Source organism: Malassezia globosa (genome assembly GCF_000181695.2).
Source record: "Malassezia globosa CBS 7966 chromosome Unknown mgl_sf_4.1, whole genome shotgun sequence".
In the NCBI taxonomy this organism is placed as follows: domain Eukaryota; kingdom Fungi; phylum Basidiomycota; class Malasseziomycetes; order Malasseziales; family Malasseziaceae; genus Malassezia; species Malassezia globosa.
In genome coordinates this window covers 38,458-52,305 of record NW_001849869.1, presented here as the reverse complement: position 1 = coordinate 52,305, position 13,848 = coordinate 38,458, and the positions used below count along the sequence as shown (strand labels likewise).

The 13,848-nt window shown below is 51.0% G+C and overlaps 8 protein-coding genes across 8 annotated transcripts; 2 read left to right on the top strand and 6 right to left on the bottom strand.

Annotated features, from left to right (window-relative positions):
• Positions 1–899: 899 nt before the first annotated feature.
• MGL_1764 (uncharacterized protein) lies at positions 900–1,643 on the top strand (the record flags this gene model as incomplete). The annotated part of the gene is made up of 1 exon (XM_001730713.1): positions 900–1,643. The coding sequence occupies one exon, from the start codon at positions 900–902 to the stop codon at positions 1,641–1,643; it is 744 nt and encodes a 247-aa protein (XP_001730765.1).
• Positions 1,644–1,815: 172 nt separating this feature from the next.
• MGL_1763 (uncharacterized protein) lies at positions 1,816–2,582 on the bottom strand (the record flags this gene model as incomplete). The annotated part of the gene is made up of 4 exons (XM_001730712.1): positions 1,816–2,216; positions 2,245–2,411; positions 2,450–2,503; positions 2,527–2,582. 4 exons carry the CDS (start codon positions 2,580–2,582, stop codon positions 1,816–1,818), a joined length of 678 nt encoding a protein of 225 aa, XP_001730764.1.
• Positions 2,583–2,869: 287 nt separating this feature from the next.
• MGL_1762 (uncharacterized protein) lies at positions 2,870–4,153 on the top strand (the record flags this gene model as incomplete). The annotated part of the gene is made up of 1 exon (XM_001730711.1): positions 2,870–4,153. One exon carries the CDS (start codon positions 2,870–2,872, stop codon positions 4,151–4,153), a length of 1,284 nt encoding a protein of 427 aa, XP_001730763.1.
• Positions 4,154–4,157: 4 nt separating this feature from the next.
• MGL_1761 (uncharacterized protein) lies at positions 4,158–6,257 on the bottom strand (the record flags this gene model as incomplete). The annotated part of the gene is made up of 1 exon (XM_001730710.1): positions 4,158–6,257. One exon carries the CDS (start codon positions 6,255–6,257, stop codon positions 4,158–4,160), a length of 2,100 nt encoding a protein of 699 aa, XP_001730762.1.
• Positions 6,258–6,693: 436 nt separating this feature from the next.
• Positions 6,694–8,304, bottom strand: MGL_1760 (uncharacterized protein; the record flags this gene model as incomplete). The annotated part of the gene is made up of 1 exon (XM_001730709.1): positions 6,694–8,304. The coding sequence occupies one exon, from the start codon at positions 8,302–8,304 to the stop codon at positions 6,694–6,696; it is 1,611 nt and encodes a 536-aa protein (XP_001730761.1).
• Positions 8,305–8,588: 284 nt separating this feature from the next.
• Positions 8,589–10,220, bottom strand: MGL_1759 (uncharacterized protein; the record flags this gene model as incomplete). The annotated part of the gene is made up of 1 exon (XM_001730708.1): positions 8,589–10,220. The coding sequence occupies one exon, from the start codon at positions 10,218–10,220 to the stop codon at positions 8,589–8,591; it is 1,632 nt and encodes a 543-aa protein (XP_001730760.1).
• Positions 10,221–10,800: 580 nt separating this feature from the next.
• MGL_1758 (uncharacterized protein) lies at positions 10,801–11,994 on the bottom strand (the record flags this gene model as incomplete). Its single annotated transcript, XM_001730707.1, has 1 exon — positions 10,801–11,994. One exon carries the CDS (start codon positions 11,992–11,994, stop codon positions 10,801–10,803), a length of 1,194 nt encoding a protein of 397 aa, XP_001730759.1.
• A 433-nt stretch (positions 11,995–12,427) lies between these two features.
• Positions 12,428–13,696, bottom strand: MGL_1757 (uncharacterized protein; the record flags this gene model as incomplete). The annotated part of the gene is made up of 1 exon (XM_001730706.1): positions 12,428–13,696. The coding sequence occupies one exon, from the start codon at positions 13,694–13,696 to the stop codon at positions 12,428–12,430; it is 1,269 nt and encodes a 422-aa protein (XP_001730758.1).
• Positions 13,697–13,848: the final 152 nt, after the last annotated feature.

Below are 13,848 nucleotides of genomic sequence, written 5' to 3'. Positions count from 1 at the left end.
TACCCGTTCAAAGGCCCAACAGTACATTTTAAGTGTAAAATCCATCACCCTAATGTGGATGATGTTGGTGGTATGTTAACTTAGTATTGACAACAGCTATGTGTATCGGTATCATGAAGTCAGATGCCTGGAAACCGTCGACTAAAGTTTCAGCAAGTATGTTACAGATATATTAATAGCCACAGTTATTGAAGCCATCCTTCAATTGCTACAAGAGCCACAGCCGGATGATGCGCTCTCAACCGAAGTTGGTACGTCCGAAAGGGAACATCCTGTGCTTCTTACTTGACAGCGGAGCAGTATCAAAAAGACTTGACGCTCTTTAATCACACAGCCGCAGAGTACACGCGTCTTTACGCCTTGCCATAGCTTTCGTTTTTACGCCTGCTTTGTCGAATGCGTCTAGCCATTCAACGCGCACTGCAAGCTACCTGAAGGCGTAATGCTTATGTCATGATAAACGCGTGCCTTCACGTGGATTAACATCACCAGGCTTGTGCCCGTCGTCAACAACACTCCGGCTCTGGTGAAGACACTGATAAGATCGGGACACTGTATTTGGAGTCCGACAAGTGTGTCTTGAAATAACTGTGACCATGTCAGGTATGATGGGATAGCTTGACGAAATAACTGACATTTATTAGCCTCCTATGCTATATATACTTCACCAAACCACGCGCTTGTAGCGTACCATTTGCCTACTCTGATTGTAACGCCCTACGGTATGTTTTCATGGAGCATGGCTGACTCTCAGGACAACCCCAACATATCTTGTATGCAATTTTTCTTGATCACAACTAACTTATAAGGTATTCGTATGTGCATACCAACTACAACAATGAATCGTACCTGCTCACACCGTAAGTATACATATATGGTAGCTTACCTTCAGCTCAATGATGGGTGAGCTTTGCGTTGCGAAGGCTATCCCGCCTCCCGGATCTCGTCGCTTGGGTGGTCCACCTGTGCCCGTTTCAGCTAATCGATCCGTGTTCTGTGAGGCTTCTCGAAACTTGAAGTGGACCATTACGAATACGGGCATTAATGCGCCTGTATACAAATTGACACTCCCCAATCCTGACATGCCTGGGAATGATCAACCATTGTTCCAAATTTCAAAACCTAATCCCAACGATACATGGTGGACGATGTTTTACTTCACTTATGGCGGCCACATGATTCCCCCCAAACGTATCGAGTTTGGACGCATCCAAAAAAATGCCACCGCGAGTAACGGAGGCGGCGCAGGTACGCGCGTAACTATCACAGGTCGCACGCCCGAACAGCAGGCTGTATGGCAAACACTTGGTGAAGGTAATGAAGACATGGTCGAATGGATCGTCATTTTTGCTGCCTTAAACCTTATTGACGAAGAAATTGTTCGTGCGGCTTCGCGCGCATCAGAGCCGAGAGCACAACAAATGCAACCGGTTCGACAACCATCCCAGCAGCCTCGGAGTCCTGCTATGCCGGCTACAGCGCAGCCCCAAAACCGTATGCCTTCTGCGCAGCGTGAGCCGAGAGCGCAACAGGGACCAGATCTATTTGCATCAGCCGGTACCAGAGCTCATCCCGTTCCGGGCAATATGTCGGCTTCAAAAGGGAAGGCGCGAGGAAAGCGCATGTTCCCATTCATGAAATGAACAAGATTTGACTTTTTTTCTGCTCTATGCGTGCATCCCTCAATATTTTTGCTACACTTAAGGTCTTATTGATGCGTCAGCTTGTTTTGCCTTATCCTTAGGTCCACATGATACCATAACCTGGAGGAAATCGCAATTATAAATGTATGATTCATGATAAGAATTGCATACATCAAAACCTCAGCACGTTAGAACCAAATCCAGTCCCATAATGTCTTTCAGCTTGCTCGTAGAAATGATCAACACTCTCGCCTTCACACCGAGCCTCAACTGGAGCGAGACTTTCTCCTGATGTTCGCCAGAAGTCATCGCCAATAATGTCCACATGTAGCGTGAAGAGTCTTGTGCGTGGTTTTGTGCGGTTGGGATCACGCACAGGAGCCCAGACTAGAGTTGTACCCTTGCGGAAAAACGCAGGCAACTTATCATAATTGATACCAAACTCTTTGAATAAAATCTCATGCTTGTCGGCAGAGACAGTGCCTTTTAGAATGTTATGAGCCTCACGCTCAGTCTTTTTCCCCTCTAGGACCAAAGCCCAGAATACCGTGTTATATAGGTTATTGATATGTGCTGTCCCATTAGTGTATGGATCACATACTGTCTGCTTGACGCCAAGAGAAATAGTCGCGCACTTCTTGCTCGCCAGGATATACCACCAGACGACCATCAAATGAAGGAGCTTCTTTTAGAGGCGTGGACATATAAGTATTCCAGTAGAAAACATACGCCGAAGTAAATAACGATACAATGTGTGTAACCAGTTTGCTACATTTTAGTTTTTTTGTGCTTGGATGTTGACGTACCTTTGTCGTCGATTATAAAGTGTGGAATTCTTGTCGATTAAAAAGCTCATATATCTTAGCATGACAGCATAACGTACCTGTACTCGTCACTTTCACCGAATGCGAGTGTGATATGACCCTTAAATTCTTGCATAACGCGTCGTGCTGCTTCGTTCATCAATTCCAGGGCCTGTGCATCGTTTGGCTTGGCAAAATGATGTAACTGTGAAAACCTCTGGTAAGACAAACAAAACTCACTTGTGAAATCCTGTTCCATCAATCCGCACAAGCATGTATGTGTGCGGCAGGACCGAATCGGCTAGCTCAAAGTCTCGCACATAGGCATATCGACTAACTGCCATGGAGTACAGCAGGGGTGAGATCGAACTTGTTTTCTTCTCCACATTTTCTGCTGTTTGACACCAACCACCACGGTTTAGGATGGACGTGCTCGCAAATATTGATCCGACATCGTCGGATGGCTCGGCCGCAGATCCGTTCCGCCCGTCTTTCTTTGAGCTTATTGCGCAGAAGCAACTTTCCGATCTTCTCAAACCAGCAATCCGTTATGTGCTGACAGTACTGGCGCAGCACTATCCTAGGTATCTCCTACGAATTGTGAATCGGTTTGATGAATTGTATGCTGTGCTAATGCTAGCAGTTGAACGGCATTACTTACGAACCTGGAATGCCTCATTTACCGAACATTTCTATGGACTCCGCCGTCGTCGTCGTCCAGCTGTTTCTACCAAACGTCTTGACGCCTCCGTGCCGCCTCATAAGTTGCACGCTACCCGCCAGCTACGCGATAGAGAAGTGAATGTCTCTTTGCTATTTCTTGTGGGACTTCCTTACTTAGAAGCAAAGCTCAGTGATTATTGGGAACGTCTCGGTGGTGGTGTGGTCATTGAAGGCGACAGCGGTGATGATTTGTTTGCCGATGAGGAGACGGTGCGGCTTGAACGCTCGGTATCACGCCAAGAGGCGCCTGCTCAACGAATCCGTAGCAGACTCAAGATGCTTTTCCGGCGAGGATTCCCCCTCGTTCAGGTTGGCCTCCAACTATGGATGCTCGCTTACCATATAAAATATTTGTTTGGAATCACTCCATACTGGCGTCCATGGCTGGCAGCTATGCGAGTTGACGTTAGGCGCGCCATGGGTAACGAGACGCCATTGCGACTTGGTGCAGCAAGCAAGCGTCTTCCCCAGTTCTCACGTTTTCCACTCCTATTTATGCTTCGTTCACTACAAAAAGGCGGAGCTCATATTCTGGATGCCCTCAAGTATGCTTTACCAGCATCGATATTCTTCTTCAAGTTCCTGGAATGGTGGTACAGTCCCAATAATCGCCGCCGAGGTGATGATGACGAGAGTAAATCAAGAAAAGTCTTGGGCCCACCCGTAGTATCGCACCCTAGTTCAAGTGGCGTTTTGGAGAATCCTCATGAGTCATACCGTGATCCGAAGGTGCTGAAGACAAAAAACCAGACACCCTATGTGACTGATGCTGATGATGAAATTATTGTCGACATCCCATCCTTATTGCACAATTCTTGCCCACTTTGTGGCGCTATGCCGATTCAAAACCCATGTGCACTTCCCACTGGCTTCGCCTTTTGCTACAGATGCGCCACCGACTATGTGGATAAATGGCATGTGTGTCCTGTGACACAAATAGATCTACCCGGAGGTATAGAACAGATTCGTCGCGTGCTGGTCTAGGTTTTTACACGCGTCTGAAGAAGTACAAGTATGCCATTTCTGACAACGCACCTACGCTCGATGGCGTACCGTGTATTGGTGCGTGCATGACTTTCTCGTCATTGAAGAAGACCCAGTCATTTCCATCTTTCACATGAGCCACATAATGACCGCTGTGCACTGAGGGTCCGCGATGCGTGACAAAGCTCGTCAGCTCATAATTAGCTGGTGCATCCCGAGAGCCTGCACGAGCCGCAGTACCCGATTGACGTTTTTCCTCTTTGGGGATATCCAAATCACCTGCGTCATCTGGATGCTCGAATAACCAGGAGACCGCCATTTCTACGTTGCCCTGTAATCTCATAGCCTTTTTCGCCTGTGCGCGAGTGAAACCCATGTCCTCTAGTGTTGATACGTCGGGGTTTGTGGCAGTTGCAGCGGGTGGTTCTATGGTGTTGACTTCATCACCGTGCTCAAAGAGCCAATTGGCGCTTGCTTCAAGATCACCATCTGTAGCCTGCCATGCATGCTGAGCTTGAGTTTCGTTGAAACCGAAGCTTACGAGCGTGGCGAGTGCATCGGGAGCAATAACTTTCTCGGCAGGCCTTGTGTTAACACCTGTGGAATTCGAGTCTTCCGGCAACTCTTCTTCGCCAATCTGGAGTCCCTTCCCTAAATAGGCCGATAAGTCCATGGACTGCGAAAGAGGCACTTTGAATGGGACTGGGACCTTTTGAGGGACCCAGTGGATGAGCTGGAATCGTTGTGCCTGAACCACGAGCACGTCTGGCAAAGTGGCAAAGCGCGTTTGTTTCGTGGCCTCGACGCAAGTCCCACACGATGGACATGAATATTCGAGTGTCTCAGCTGCTGTGTATGCATCCAAGCTTTCTGCAAATGAAACAGGTTCATATACACCAGCTTCGCTTGTCTCCTTGACAGGCACGGGCAGACCCACACACGCCTCAACTGGTTCTTCTGTGTATCGTACCTTGTGGCACGAATTGCACTGCAAGCGATGCTCGAGCACGTAACTAAAAACACGCGTTGGATTCTCGGATTGAGTGCGGGAAGATTCATTTCCGAGACGCGTGACCAAATGCTGCAAGAATTCCTCGGCATCCTGTTGTCGCATGCTTGCAAACTCGGGATGGCCCTGTCCCATAAGCGACTTGAACATGCTGGGTTTAATCCCCCGTGGCTTTTCGCCCGTAGCATATCGACCAGAAACAAGACCATACGTTAATTTGCGAAGCTGACACTCGAAGCACTGAGCAGGGTGTTCAGTACAGGACACAGCATGGCACTCAATACTTGCATATCGATGGCGAACAGTTGGAAGAGACCAGACAGCCTGTAATACCGAGGCCATGTAGCAGCTGTTGCCAAGATTCTGGATCCCGGTGCGACCAGGGCCATAAGCTGGTTTCATGGTGTTACCGTTCTCATCGACCATACTGAATTCAAAGCTGATATTTTGCTCGAGCTGCAGTTCTGTCATGCTTTTCTCCGTCTTGCTCAGTGTTGCAACGGGAACACCCAGACGCTGTAAGTGCGCATTTAGATTAGGGTCAATACGCGCGTCATTGCAGGCATAACAATAGACATCGCCTGTTCCCTCTGGTGTGATCGTACCCTGCTTGACACTGCACGGGTGGCCAGTTTGCTCAAAATGCGCAAGGGCATGGCTGTGTCCCTGAATGCCGCCGAACTGAGCACGACCACATCCAAGATGTCCACATTGCAAACACATCCATAGGTTCGTATCCAATTCACACCGAGAGCAAGCTGCATCTTTTCCGAGTAATGGCGGCGATGTGATATCCTGTCGCAGTTCTTGAGTGTGTTGGCAAGGCACAATGTCTTCCTCCCATGCCTGGACCTCGATTTTGTGCGCAGAGGAAGTGGCATTCACAATGCCATTGGCAACTGCTTGGACCGCCTCTGTGTTTTGTATACGACGTCCATGTACGGGATCGCATGCGAGACACACGGGGTGGCGCTCATAGTTGTATTGGTCTTCCTCTGCCCTCTCGACAACAGCGAGTCGTGTGACTGGCTCAGCTGGCTTGGGTGTTCGTCGAATCCATAAAGCAAGCGCATGACCTGTCTTTTGGTAATGCATGCCAGCATGTGAATGCTCTTTGTCGCCTACGCATCCAGCTTGAAAGCAATGCATACATACGCACACACCAGAGGCCGTATCCTTTGGCGATGTCAGCTTTTGACCTTCACGATCCATACATTTGACGATGACCAAGTTTTACGTACGGGAGAATCAAAGCACCACATGCAATCATCCTTATACACGGATTGTGAAAACGAAGGCGGTGCAAGTGATGTCCCAGCCGTTTCTACATGTGGACAGGTGCCGTCATCATCACTTGCACGGCGCTTCATCGTGGTGGACATGTATGATGAAATCGAAAATATCGGGCAAGTGACGTAAGCGAGAGTAGTGGCAACTTTATCCCTTGAGGTAGGGTATACTGAATGGATGAGTGAATGAACGAGAATGTAGGAATTATGTGTGCACTCCCGAAGAGTCACACTAAGGATCCTTAACCAGCATGCTGGACAACTTCACTACGAGCTTGTGTGCGTGTGCCTGAGCGCGTCAGCGTATGTTTGAGCTGTTCAGGTAACGCGATTTCTTCTATGACACCAGGCTCACCGCTCATGGCTGGAACACATACGTTGAGGGCGCTGCTCTTGGCGGTGATGATGTCAGTCTTGAGACCCTGCTCAGAGAGATACATTTGGCCACCATCGGTGTTGTCAATGAGCACAGTGGGCGTATAGCCTGTTACCTGAGCCGCGAATGATGTGCATCGCGTCACTTCAAGGGACGACACGAGGGTATCTAACAAAACACTCGTCTTGACGCATGACAGTAGCGACACTGCATTGACTTTGCCCTTGACTTCAATCACAGAGTTATCACAGTTGAAGATATTAACAGTATGCCCAAGATCGGTGCCATCAATCACGACGTGGGAATCATTTTCGAAGTTTTCCACGGTCCACTTGTTACCTTCCAGGACCTTCCGTGGTGGGCCGCGCTTCTTTGTACTCAAACTTGCTGGCTTTACACCCGGCTTCGGGCGTGTCTTGTCGTCAATGCAAGCTGTGCCATTTTCGCGCAAACCAGGATTCTTGTGCGTCATTTCGCTCTTATCGACTTTGCGCAATGAGCGCGTAATGCCTTCACCTTGGTTGATTTCACTAAAGACAGCATCCATGCCGCCGCCCGGCACTGCGGAGCTTGAGGAATCCAGCATGCCTGCTGCTGGTGGTGCTGGTGGCGCTGGCGGCGCTGGTGCTGGTGGCGCCGATCCAGGTGGCACAGCTGGCGAGGATTCAGACCTAGATGAGGTGGCATTCATGTACGTAGAAAGATTTTGGCCCTGGGGGTTCCAGGAAAGACCCGTTCGGTAGTGTGTCATAACATAAGACTTCATTGTGTCTAGGAGGGCCATGAAAGAGCGCACCCAATCGACATGAGTTTCGCTCACGCCCTTAAAGTCCTTGATGACGCGATTTGCATAAAACTGTGCACTGTCTTTCATTTCGCTGATATAAGGGCCAGGCGTTGGCTCTACAGCAACCCAGCCCAAGGATGAAATACCCTCACTCAATGTCGACAAATGATTAAAGAAGGTCTTTTCTCCACGGTGCGCTTCACGGAACTCGATTACTGACTTGAGTGCCGTTTGTAGCGGCTGCAGGTACTCTGCAACGACGGCAGTATTCAATCCTTGCTCAGGCTTGCGGCAATGACTTGCGGCCACTATCAAAGTACGCACTTCGTCCAGTGCCTTGCCGACAAGACCCACTTGCTCGCCCATCACAGGCCCCAATGCATGTGTTTTCTCTGCAAGTTCTTGGTAGACTGACATGACCTCATTATCCCAAGCACGAACAACAGGCACATCATCAATGACCACAGCATCCTTCGCATCAAGTTCACTGCGCTGTGTAGCAGTTTCCTCTGAGGACAATGCAGGTGCATTGGCAGTAACGGCAGTAGCGGTGCCAGCGTCCGTGCTACTTGGCGCGGCGCTACCATCTGACGTTGTGGCGGACTGCGCCATTGCAATGTCTTCTAGGCGCGATGTTGCGGCTTCAAGCCGCTTGATCAAGGTCGTGAGGTTCCCAATACCCGATGACATGACGGCACAATGGGGTCACGGTGGTACAGAGCCAAAAGATAGTGGTGACAGGATCATTAGGTGCCCAATTCACCTGTCCCCTTCCACCCCTCCACTTCCCCAACGGCCTGTTGGCTGGCTGGATAGCTGGCTGGCTAGTTCACTGGGGAACCTCCACTTGGGCTCATCAGGTGGAGGCATTTGAAAAGTTGATTTGAGCGGACGTCATCGGTTATGAAAACTACAGGTGAATGGAAATGCGTGCGGAAATAACGAGCGGATAGGGATACGGATGTGCAGGATGACTAGGCACGCATAGCACCCTGCACGGCAGTAGCAACGGCTTCAAGCCCCTCAGACACACGTACTTTGAGATCCAGAAGTGTATGCAAAGCACGGCACATTTCTTCATGCATCGCGGCACGCTCGTCTGCCGTAGACTCTAATGCTTCCTGGAGCTGCAGGTGGAGTGCCTTGACACGTGTGTCTGCTTGCTGCAATGCGATTGAGCTGGTATGATCCATGCTGGTGACGAGGTTCTCCTGGCGCATGTACTCAGCAGCAGAGTCGGCTTCTTCATGGCTGGAGATGCATCCTACTTCGTCGATTTGCTCACGCAACGATTCAAGGCGCGTCTCCAAAGTGCGTGCATCGCGACGCACACGATCGAGCTGCTCAAGCACTTCGTCCAATGACTCCTGTAGTGCTACACGTTCATCAGATAGGGCGCGGAACTTTTGTGTTTCGGATGCGCGCAGCTTCTCGATCTTCGCACGCACCGCCTGCATGGACACACCAGGTGCAAGCATGGTCGAGGGATGCGCGGGAACAAGCTCCAACTCCGTGAGTTCTACGCCATTTGGGAGCGACAAAGGAAGCAGATGAATACGGCGCTCACCGATATGGAAGGCTTTGAGCCGTTTTTCCACATCGGCTTGGCACTTGCTGAGGGCAAGCTCAATCTTCCAGCACTGCTCGATGGCCTCGCGGTTCTGCACGGCTAGTTCATCTAGCTGCCGTGCAAGCCATTCTCGCTCCGACATCATACGCTCAAACTCCTCTGTCGACACGTCCTGCGCATCGACGAGTCTTTGCCGGCGTTCACGCTCGGCCTGCTTTTCATGCAACTCTGCTGTGTGTTCCTCCAGTGCCGCATGCAGCCGCTGAATCGTTCGTCGGCTCTTATCCAGCTTCGGTACAAGCACTTCATGGTGGTATTTCAGGAACTTGGCTACATCGCCTTGAAGAACATGGTTTTCGTGCTGTTCGCGTTGGAGCGGAGATGGCTTGTCCGTCAAAGCGGTGAGCTCTGCGTCTATTTCCGTCTTTTCTGCGGCAAGTGACTCGACAGAGGCGGCAAGTGCAGCGTTCTTGCTCTCAAAGCTCCGCGCAAGCTCCTCCATCTCCTCGGGGTACGTATCCTGGTTTTCCCAAAACTTCTCATAGCATCTCCATAAGTATGGGAAAAACAGCGCGTGAAGCTCATTCTCGTCGTCTCTGCCTATAGGCCCACTTGTCGATGGGCCGACCGCCATTCCCAGATGCACAATCCAGTCTAGCATTGCAAGGCATGCGGGCCAGTTCTGTTGGCTTCCTGCCGCGGTAAGCTTGGTCTTGGTCAGGTCATCGATGAATGGATACCGAATCTCTTTCATGAGCAAAATCACTTCCTCTTCGAACTTTTTGCCCTCTGCCCCCATTTGGTAGCTGGGGTCAATACATGTGTTGTAGATGTGCTTGAACATATTAACAAAGGCGGATTGTGTTGGTTCGTGCACAAACTTTGCAGACCACCCGGCCATAGTAAACCCAGTACGTTCGAGAAAGGCCATTAAATTTGCCTCCATAGCCGCACGAGCATTCTTGCTCCGCAATCGGCTGTCTTTGAGCATGGGCATGGGTGGCAGCATACCAGGTGCTAGAGACACGCGCCCCATGCCTACGGATCTTCTTTGCCCTGGTACCATGCTCGCACGAGGCCATCCCTCGCCTGCCCGTGGCATGTTTCCATTCGGAGCGACACTGGAACGTCGCATCGCCAGCGACGGTCGCGCACGTACAGCTGCAAAAGGGGCGTGCGCTTTAGACTCTCTTGGAATACCATTTGCTTGTGTTGCATGTTTGTTTGTGTCGATGGACGCCAGCGTCATGCGCCGCTGCGACATGGCGACGAAACAATGCAAGTGTCGCGAAAAGTGAGTCGGACAAAGGGAGAGTGTATGACCCAACAGGTGGATCGACGCGTGAGGGCGTGTCGAGTCACGTGATTATAAGACCGTTGGGCCTTGAGCTTTCTCGCGTTACTCAGATGTTGAAACCTAATTTTTGTTTTGTTCAGCTTCTTCGAACGCTGTGTGCATCAGCGTCCGCGATTCACGGTATCAAGAAGAACACATCATTGGGATCTACTTACTCGGTTCGTACATCTATTTTTATATGGCATTAGACTGCGTAAAGAGGAAGAATAGGGGTGGATAGAGGCGACTAGAAATAAGGAAGGTGGAGCACAGAATGTAATCAGAAGTCTTCAGAAAGACTGAATTCATTGGTTCCTTGCGTAGGGGTTTCATCATCAGCGCGCGCGACACCAGCCTTCGCATAGTCGCCCACTCGCCGCTCAAAGAAATTCGACTTGCCTTGGAGCGAAATGTTCTCCATAAAGTCGAAGGGGTTTGTCGAGTTGTAGTGCTTCGGGTTGCCCAGAGCCACAAGAAGGCGATCCGCAACAAACTCAATGTATTGGCACATCAGCCTAGCATTCATACCAATGAGCGAGACAGGGAGCGCGTCTGTCAAGAAGTCCTGCTCGATATCAACGGCCTCTGTGATAATGCGGTTTACAGTGTCGGGGTGAGCACGCTTCTTCAAGTGGCTGAACAAGAGGCATGCAAAGTCGGTATGAAGGCCTTCGTCACGAGAAATGAGCTCATTGGAGAACGACAGACCAGGCATGAGGCCACGTTTCTTGAGCCAGAAGATGGAAGCGAATGAGCCCGAGAAAAAGATGCCCTCGACCGCAGCAAAGGCAACAAGGCGCTCTGAGAACGAGGCACGGTGGTCCGAGATCCAGCGCAGAGCCCAGTCAGCCTTCTGCTTGACGACTGGCACAGTCTCGATAGCATTGAACAAAAAGTCGCGGCGTTCAGGCTCGCGAATGTACGTGTCAATAAGAAGCGAGTAGGTTTCGGAGTGGATGTTTTCCATCATGATCTGGAAGCCATAGAAGCAACGTGCCTCAGTGGCCTGGACTTCGGCACTGAACCGCTCGACCAGATTCTCGTTGACAATACCATCTGATGCAGCGAAGAACGCAAGTACATGGCTCACAAAGTGACGCTCAGGGTCCGTCATCCGATTGTCCCAGTCGTACAGGTCCTTGGACAAGTCAATTTCCTCAGCCGTCCAAAATGATGCTTCTGCCTTCTTGTACATTTGCCAGATTTCATGGTAACGGATTGGGAACAGGACGAAGCGACCCTTGTTTTCCTTCAAGATCGGTTCTTCCTCCTCTGGTAGGTCCACCTCGCCGACAAACCTGCCATACACGTAGTTGTCGATGGCAGACCTCGGTTCCGTGTCGTCGTCCTCCTTCTGCGACACCTCCTTCACAGCGTGCTTCTTCGCTGCTGCTGCTTTGGAGGGCGAGGAGCACATGTCAATTTTGGCGAGGTCCGCGGCCACTTGCTTCGATGGAGTTGCGTTGACAGACATGGGCTGCGTTGAACCTTGGGATGAAGTTGAGGGTACAAACGTTAAGGGATGGAGGCTCGGTTTATATGTGGCAAAACCGTTCACGCGCGGTAGCGGCGAAAGATTGATCGCAAGGGACGGGCGTGTCGCGCCACTTCAAATAAATTCCACATCTCCCACATGACTGGCTGTCTGGTCGCAGAACCAGCCAACCAGACGGCTATCTTGATACGCGCGACGCGGCGCGCTACTTAAACGCGTGTTTTGTCCAACGAAAACCCATGGACCTGGCATAGACCCATGCAGACGCGCAAGTATCTGTAGCCAATGCAGCACATGTAGCTCTAGACCAGCTTACATACATACAAAAAGATGGGATCAACGACCTCCTGAGGCACGCGATGATATCTTGATCGAAAGTTTTCCTTGTGCGCATTACTACATCCACAGGCAACTACATGTCTAAGAACACGCCACCCGCACCACCATCGCCATGCGCAGCCGCATAACAGCCGGCCGATAAGGCCACCCCGCTTTGGGGTGATCCTGTCCATAAAAACTCACCGGCCAGTATGCGTCGGAGCATCGCGAATGCCTCTGTTGTTGCATAGGGTATACCTGTGCGCGGGTCGCGATAACGAGCAGGGAGCCCTGTGATGACACACGTGCTTTGTCGAGGTCGGAAAGGGCGGTTCCGAGACGGCACAAATGGTATCCTGTCCCATGCGCAATGGTCGCCCAGCAGGTACCGAAACTCGTCGACCCATGTGGCATCCGGCTCTAGACCATGCAGAGATATGAGCGTGCGCGCGGTGATCTCATCTGCGACGGGACGCGTGGCACGGCTATTGTCCACGGGAGTGTCCTGATTTACCAAAGCCTCATTATTGTGAGAAAGTGCGTCACCATGAGACTGTGCTGAGGAAGAGGCATTGGCCGCCGGATCTGCCAGCGTCTGTGAGGGCGTCCCTGCATGCGTTGATGTGGAAAGCGAATCCTGGGTATCGTTGGGCTCCCTCTGAGTTGTAACAGAGACCGGCGGCGTGGTGCACTGCCGAGTTGGCGGGGTATGAATAAATGGATGAGTTTGGTCTGAATGCACTGAGGAAGAAGTTGAAGGCTTGAGATTAGGATCAGGGGCATGTTGACTCTGGATGGCTTGGCATGCTTCAGCGTTCCCCTCCGTCGGCACTTCAATGCTATGGGGAGAGGGGTGTGGGTCCGCAGCGAGACCAACATCAGACCGAGTGGCTGAGCCCGAATCTTGCAGCGTCAGAGTGTCAGGTGGTGGATTAGAATGTACAGTAGTTGGGGTAGAGGATTCATTCGAACGTGTCTGAACAGGAAGGATGCCTTGTTGCTCGAAATGCTTCTTGTCTAATTCGTGTGATGGATGACTCGAAGGCGTGTCTTGGGATTGTTCGTCCGACAGAGGCGGAGGTGCGTCCTGACCAGGCTTAGATTCGCCTTGCTTTGCTTTTTCTTTTCGTACCTCCTGACCTTTTGACGATGCCTGCCCGTGTGTACCTTCCACCTGAGACACGAACTTGTTTTGTAGTAGCCCGACGCTAATCCAGCGCAAGAATGGACCTTGCAACTCCTTTTTGCCGGCTTGACGCTGGCGAGTCTTACGCTCTTCTTCCTGCTCCAAATAGTGCAGAAGGCTCCGTGTATTTTCTTCTTCCATCTCGAGTGCCTCACGAATTAGTGCATCCTGCGTCATATGCTTCACTCGCTTGACAGGGCGCGCTTTAACACTTGCTCTCCGTGCTTCTGCTTCTTGCAGTTTCGTCTGTGTTGCCAATTTGTTCTCCACGGTTGACCGACGGGTGCTGCTACGCACGCCGCCAGGAGGGAAAGAGGCCGGCACGGTCC